Below are 8,109 nucleotides of genomic sequence, written 5' to 3' on the forward strand. Positions count from 1 at the left end.
ACGCGTGCGGCGCCCCCTCGTGGCCGACCCGCCAGCGGCACCGTCACCCATTTATCTGCTGAGGGGGCCATGTGCAGCGGCGCCACCCCGCTCCCCGCTGGAGACGGAACTGAAGGGTGCACGGGCGGAGGAACCACGGAAGGAGGTGAGTGAGATTTTCTTTTGGAGATTTGCTGTCGAATTCGTGTGCAAATGCGAAGGTTGCAAGTGTGTTACCGTTTGATATTTGTCTTTCATACCAGGCCTGCAATGCTTGTTATAAGGTTACCTTTTCATTAATTAATGGCTCAGGCTCAGTCTGCTAACGTGGATGTTTTGAACTGGTTTATGGACATGAAACACGCATGCTCCAATGTTAATATTATGCGGACGGATACTTGGTAAAGTAAACGTTAGGAAGGGATGATTTTTTGCATTAGCTTTCTTTTTTGCTTGAAGTTAACCCTCGGCCTCGCGGGCCCGGACGAGGGAATTTTTCGCCCCCCCCCCCCTCCTTGCGAATATTGGGGATAGCTCCCAAACGCTTAGGGATAGGAATGCGAAACTTTCAGTAAATTTTTCGCTATCAATTTGACATCTTCAGTACCAAACAAACCTTTTTGACCTAGCACCCTTGATGATGTCACAGGGTCCATTTTTCTAGACCCCTGCACAGCAAACTTCGGCGCCAGAGACGTGAGCTTCAAACAGCTGCCAAAAATAGAATTTTAGAGATAAAGACAAATTACGAGCACGGCTGCGTAGCGTGTGACCTAAGGAATTAGGAAAAATGCAAAAATAGTTTTAGTGACTTGAGGTCAAAGATCAGGTCAACAACCCCAAGCTGGGGTTTTAGTTTTTTTCGCAAATTTCTTGTAAAGGAATCGGAATCCGTAAGGGTTTTTAGAAGATTGAAGAAAAACAGCTTTGTGTCTTCGCTGAGATCTATAACGAAGGTAGCTGCTTATTTCATGTGGTTTTAAACGGCTTAACATTAATATAAAAATCTCATTTGACATCAATTTTTGTGAATATTTATTACACGACTTGAATACAAAGTCTAGATTTCTTAACGTGACATTCCACCTAGCACTCCTGTTGCTGCTGTTGCTGTTGTGTTGACTTGTACAGTTGATACTGTGCCGTCGGACCGCCGAGCGCTGCGGGACAGTCTACTTACCCAGCACCTGTACTGGCGCTATGGCCGAGAGGAAACGGGAGCGGAACAGGAAGGAAGGGGGGAGGGGGCAAGTTAGCTGGACATATTGTTGTGCGAGGTAGCAGCTTTAAAGTGCCTTGAACCTGCTTCATCTTATAAACAGCTGGAGGTCGGTTAATCAAAGCAATGAGACGTCCTTATGCGAGGATGCAAATTTATTTTAGATTTTACGCATCGACCGAAATAAGATAAAATGACTGTGATTTGTCGCATCTATTTGTGTCTTTGGTTACCTGCTACTTTTTCAAGTAACTTATGTTACATTGGGATAGCTATACGTAAATTACCAAAGTTCTGATCCCCACCTTCCGTCATAAAGCGTGACTGCTTTCGCACGGCCATGCCTAAAATATAAATTGTGGCTTTGTTCTGGCCCTTTGAAGACAAAATGAAGTTCTTAATTGTTTTAACAACGCAACTAAACCGGAATAAGTTTGGTTGGTTCTGTGCTCCTTGTAAGCTTACTTGCCAAAAATACTATAAGTACAGCAAAACGGATACTCGACGCATCAAAACGGATACTAAGAAGAAATTACGATGCAAATTTGTTCTGATGCGCCATACCACAATCGTAAACGCATACTACGACGCATCAAAACGGATACTAAGAAGAAATTACGATGCAAATTTGTTCTGATGCGCCATACCACAATCGTAAACGGATACTACGACGCATCAAAACGGATATTGAAGAAATTATGATGCAAAATTTGTTCTGATGCGCCATACCACAATCGTAAACGGATACTACGACGCATCAAAACGGATACTAAGAAGAAATTACGATGTGAATTTGTTCTGATGCGCCATACTGATACCACAATCGTCGCACAACGGATCTGCGCACGTCAGTCCATCTCCATCTAACATCTTCAGATCTGTCATCAGTTGACCCCCTCGACTTGGCTGTGATGTGAACTGAACCATCACAACCTCCTTGAGTGGGTGAGGTGAGCGACAGAGCCTTCGCGATACCGCCAACAGTGGGAGACTGCCCAGTGATGGAGGAAACAGACAGTGGGCTGGTCATGGTGGACAGTGGACAGCGTCCACAGTAAGCTGTTGGACAGTGGAGAGCCCTCACAGTGGACTGGTGGACAGTGGACAGCGTCCACAGTGGACTGGTGGACAGTGGACAGCGCCTACAGTAAGCTGCTGGACAGTGGAGAGCGTCCACAATAAGCTGCTGGACAGTAGTGGACAGTGGACAGTGTCCACAGTGGACTGATAGACAGTGGACAGCGTCCACAGTGGACTACTGGACACAGTGGACAGTGTGGGTCCACAGCGGACTGGTGGACACTGGATGAGCGTCCACAGTGGACAGAGACGGAGCCGACAGTACCCAACACACAGCGATCCCAGGCCCCGGGCGGCCACAGCCGGACGAAGAAAAATAAACAGCGACTGAAATTGACGAGTGCCGGCAGATGAAGCTTGGGTCACTGTCCCCTCTCCATCCCTCCTCCGTTCCCCCTGGCCGAAACCAGATGCTCCAATCTAGGAGTAAACAACCGGTATCGAGCGGTCGCTCTGTTCCAGGACATTTCGTACAGCTCGTTTCCTGGATCATGATACGGAAGTAGATGTTTATTTGAAAGCATGTTTCACGTGATTTTTTTTCCAGCAGTTGGAACTGTCGAAAACACAGTTGGAGCTTGAAGCAGCTGGATGATTTTATTTAACGTTTAGTTAACGTTTGTAATGGCCATTTTGGAAGTAGGGATGCCCCCTGCGTAGGTGATTATTTACCAACCACTTAACTTATTGACTGATGCCAGCACCCTTAGTTGGCATCAGTGCATAATTCTGTTAAAATGGCCTAACTTCTACTTCATTGACGTCATTCATTTCTTATCAGCAATAATGCCAAACATATTTCGGTACCTATCCATAATGCTTGTAAACAGATATATTCGACAAACGAGCTTATTTACGCTCCCAATCATTTCGTTTCTTTTCAGTCGACAAAATAAATAGGTGCTAATTAATGAGTTTTCAAATTAATTAATAAAGCAGTAGTTAACAAACATCACACTATGATTATGAAACAATAAATGCACTTTAAACACTAATCTGGATGATCGTTTCATTAGATCTCTCGATGCGCTACTCGTACGCCGCACTGTGGTACAAAGTTGGGCCATGGAACAGACGGCTGATGAAACATACACCGACCTTTCATGCGCCGTGCACGGGATGAGGGGCCCCGTAGAGGTAACGGTTCATGAAGCTTTGCGGAAGCCTCGCCTGTAAATTTCCTCTTAGACAGTCCGTACAGTAAACTGCACGCGCCGCCTGTAGCCTGTTGCCTAGCGTAACGTATACTCGACGAACATCCTTAGCAACCGTTGCTAGAACTAGGATCAAAAGACAAAGCTCGAATTGATTTGCAATTGCTGGTGAATTGCATTTGAATTGCTGAATTTATTTGCAGTTTTTATTCAGCACCTTTTGTGACTCCTGCAACGGTGATTGATATTCGGTCTCTGGTCTGTCTTTGTTATCCCTCGCCCGCACATGCCATTTTCCCATCCTAGAACGCACATGGGGGGGGGGTGGTTGCCACCCCCCCCCCGCGCCATTTCGTTCCTGTTGGAGATAGAGCTTAGCAGTAAAGACCAAAAAGATTCTTTGGGAAGAGACGAATCCAATGATACCCAGTTTTACCTTCTCAGGTCAGTCATTGACCTTCCAGGTCAGGTCAAACTAAAAAATGTTGCTGTTTTGGGTCACCGTTGGATATCAAGTGCGCTGCTTATCAGATACCGATGACGATGCTGTTTTCTGGTGCCAAGCTAGCTAGAACCTCTTTGTCACACTATCCGACCAGAATTTTGCTGCTGAGGTCATTTCAGGTCAAGTTAGGTCAAGGTCAATTATATGTGTTTGTATGTCTGTGTGTGTCTGTGTGTATACTGATGTGTGAACCGATTGTTTTTGGGTCCATATCACATGAAATCATGATCTGAGAAGCTTTTACCAAAAATGCAGTCAAAAAACTTCACAAAAAGTAAATTCAGCTTGCCTAAAACGCAATTATCTTAGATGACCTAGGTTGACCTTGACCCTGACCTTGACCCCTGTACATCGTCGAACAACATGTTCCATGATAGGTGGGAGGTAAGACTGGCAAAAAAGGCCGAAATCAGGGTGTCAAAAGCTCACAAGGCCCATGGCAAACGCAAGATGTTGAGAATTGGCCATTTGGGTCATGACATGACCTGAAAAACAAGGTCATATCTCCGAAACCAAAAATCACAGAAACTTGAAATTTTCAGTGGACATCAAGAAAGGACAGACGAGCAGCTATACGAAAAATCAGCTTTCTAGCTCTAAAAATGTTGAGTGCAGAGCAGAAAGACTGCCTGGGGGGGGTGGCAACCACCCCCCCCCATGTGCGGGCGAGGGTTATAGTGTTCTGTCGGAATAGGTTGTAGTAATCTTGTGTCGGAATAGGCACAAGACCAATCTTGATTGATCAAAATATCACTTACACCGTTAGTAGAAACTGATGTTTGTCTGTAAATTGTCCTTACATTTATGTTATTTGAAATACGTTCACCGTGTTGTTTGCCCCATTTTTACACCCTGAGCGCGCCACAGTCCCCTATACCTCCCCTGACCACGTCCTGGGCGCGCCCTTGTCCGTTGCACCGCGATGGCCCGCGTGGCCCGAGGGTGTATGAGCCCATCAGAATGGTATGTTTGTTCTGTGGCCGCGTGGTGCAGCTGAGAGGGGGGGGGGGTACAAGGGGGCGTTGACGGGACGTTATTGCTACAGTAGACTGCAGAGAGGAGTTTGCAACCAGCCGCCGGTCGGTGTCCTACCGCGGGGTCTCTGGGGGTAGGGGAGGGGTCAGACTCAGACACCCGCTCCCCTTCAGCTCCTCAGTCGACGTCAACACACGAGACTCAACATTTTTCCAACACTCTCAACAGGACCCAACACCAGACACAACACTCAACAAGAGCTGTGCTTTCAGTGGAGTTAGGGATTAGGGCCGCCATTGAAGCTGTCTTGTTTGTCATCGAAATGATGTAAGCTACGGCAAATTATAACACTGGAAGCGTGGAGGTTCTAGTAATATTGTGAAATTGCTCATTAATAAGATTGCTCAGTTGATCTCCTGTTTCTGGCTCCTGGCCCGGAGACAACAACCATAATGGTGCGCATAAAAGTGCGCTATTCCGCAATGGATAGACAAAATTATGTGTAGTAGGTATCAATAGGATGGGGGGAGGTCAGTTACTTTTTCTTCATCGATTCATCTGCCAAGGTAATTCAAAAAGTCCCAATTGCTGGCCAGCCATGTTTCGAACTAAAACCAAGGACGTCGGACTAACATTACCTTCAGACGAGGACAGCAACTCAGGACAGTTCAAAACCTAGCGCGCTACGGCCGTCTATCATTTGCCGATGGGCAGTTTGCCCATTTTCCACGCCACGCCGAGACCCACAATAAGCGCCACCCCCAGCAGCACGCCGATGACGATGCCGGCGATCTTGCCGGCATTGGAGCCGGAGGCGGAGTCCGGGTCGGCCAGCGGTCCCGGATCGTCGGAGGGATTCTGAAACGTCCGCAGCTGCATCTTGGGGTTGATGTGAAAGGTGGCGTCGAGTTTAAACTCGGCCGCCTTCAGCGAGACGGACGGGTCCTTCGACATTTTGCCGAGCGCGCAGATGACTGTTATGCTGAGTGTCTGGTTGCGGCCGCGCAGGTGCAGCCGCTCGCTGGGGAGCTCGTTGTTGTAGACAGAGCTGACGCACTCGGTACGCATCTTGTTGTGCGCGGCGTCGCCCCAGTAAAAGAAGCCGGTGACCTGGCAGTCGGCAATTTCGAGGTTGTTGAGGAAGTTCACCTGTCCGAAGGAGGAGCCGAAGGTTTGCTGAATCTGCTCGAACGGCTGATTCACAGTAATGGTGGCTCGCTTCCGGATGTGGTTCGCGCGCGCCACCACTGTGATAAACTGAAAGAACACAAACTGCTGAAGGATCAGGTTTTCCGTGTTCATGTTCATTCCGCGGTCGGCCATGTCGTATAATCCAGGCGATGTGATGTCCACCATTACCTTTGCGCGGTCCAGGACAGGGAAGAGCGGCGAGCCGGTTTTACTGCCGCAGTCCGAGCCTGAATAGCCCTCAGGGCACTCGCACTTGCAGGTCTTGGCGAAGTAACCTCCGTTTAAACACTTGGTCCCGCTGTTGCCATTGTCGCCGCAAGTCTTGCGCCAAAGAACGTCACACTTGTAGGCGACGTTCATGACAAGTTTGTCGTAGTGGGTTTGCAGCATGCCCGCGTTTCGATGGTAGTCAAGCATGTACTGGCTGCGCGGGTCACGCGTCACGTAGACCATCCGGCCATCCTCCTTGGCGAAGTCGGACGCGCCGTACTGCATGATGGACAAGAAGTCGTACGGCATCGGAATATCCACCGTCTGTCCTTTGTCGCACATGGACGCCTGGTACCAGGCCTGCTTCACGTTGTTGTCCAGCTGCCCGTCGATCTTGATGTCGAGGTTTTCGTAATTGACCCAGATGTATTCCTGACGATCGGGACGCGACTGCTCGTGCTGCAGACCCAGTGCGTGGCCGAACTCGTGCGCGGCCGCCGCCAGCTCACAGCCGTTTGGCTGCACGGACATCTTCTGTGACGAGCGAGACCAGCCGTTGGAGTAGGAGTTGCCGACGAGTGACCAGCAGCCACCAAACGAGCCCACACACACCGCGCCATGACCGCGATTTTCCGTGCACCCGCCCGGCTGACCTCGGTTGAATTTGATGCACGTGGTGTCTGCCCAAGACTTTACAGCCGCCTCAAAGACCTCTTTGTCGGCCTGCGTTTGCACATCGTAGTAGTACCAGACCTGTTGCTGGTCGTTGGCGTCGATCCATAACCTCTTGCTCTGGATGTTGCTGCGATCAGCGTATGACGGAATGCCGGTGAGTACTTGTGAAGGGTAGTATGCTGTATCTCCCAGAAACACCAGAGGGGGTCCATCAGTGAAATTTTTTACTTCGTATCCTTCGTTAACTAGCAACTGGTATAACTCATCATTTTTAAATGGCGGTGATTGTGTGCTCCGATCTGCATCAGTCTCCTCTACATTTCGTTTGTCTCGACTTAGAGTTTCTTTGTGTTCTTTGACAGCATTAATATTATGAACAAAAAATATTAGAAATAAAATTATTTGCAACTTAGTCATTTCATTGCCAATTTAATTGAAAAATAAATGTAGAACGGACTCGCCTACCAATAAACTAATAAAAAGCTTCATTTTTACATGTGGCCTGTTTTAATTAATGTGCGCCAAATATGTTGCCGTGCATTTGCATTTTTCCGTTCCCTCGTGCGTTTTCTGTGACCACTTCCATCACCGTTTTCCGGGTCGGCTTGACCTCGGTTGACTTCGAAAAGTCAAGGTTGTGTGGGAAACCCGCAATGACTGAAGTGACGTTAAACATTTTTCCCTGATTCGTTGATTGATCCGACATGAAAAGTTGAGATGAGTTAAACTTTTCATTCCATCTAATAATTCATTTCTGTATTTCAACATTTCATTACCTGCATGTTATACGTACATTTTAAATTGTTTGAACGGTAAACTTTTATCAACTTCTCGGGAGTGTCTATAGCCAGATACAAAATGCAGACGTTCGCCAATCATTTGCAACCGTTTAGGATTTCTAAGATATAAACTTGAAATGTGTACGAGCGAATTAAATGCAAAACGTCGTCTACCAAATTCTGACCTACCAGTTATTGAGACGAGCGGTCTCACCCAGAGGGCAGCTGGGTTCTGGTCGCTATGGCTTAAAGTCGATAAAAGAGATGGTGAAAGCAACAATTTCCTTTATTACGGTAAACTGGCATCTAAACTTCTAAAACTTATGTTTACTTGTTAAGCCG

At 47.6% G+C, this 8,109-nt stretch overlaps 1 protein-coding gene across 1 annotated transcript; it reads right to left on the reverse strand.

The window, feature by feature from the left end:
- Positions 1 to 5,497: 5,497 nt before the first annotated feature.
- Positions 5,498 to 7,527, reverse strand: LOC122374344. Its single transcript, XM_043353033.1, has one exon. The coding sequence runs from the start codon at positions 7,403 to 7,405 to the stop codon at positions 5,609 to 5,611; it is 1,797 nt and encodes a 598-aa protein (XP_043208968.1). The 5' UTR covers positions 7,406 to 7,527; the 3' UTR covers positions 5,498 to 5,608.
- Between the last annotated feature and the right edge of the window lie 582 nt (positions 7,528 to 8,109).

Source organism: Amphibalanus amphitrite, unplaced genomic scaffold, assembly GCF_019059575.1.
Source record: "Amphibalanus amphitrite isolate SeventyFive unplaced genomic scaffold, NRLGWU_Aamphi_draft 001644F_arrow, whole genome shotgun sequence".
Taxonomy (NCBI): Eukaryota; Metazoa; Arthropoda; class Thecostraca; order Balanomorpha; family Balanidae; genus Amphibalanus; species Amphibalanus amphitrite.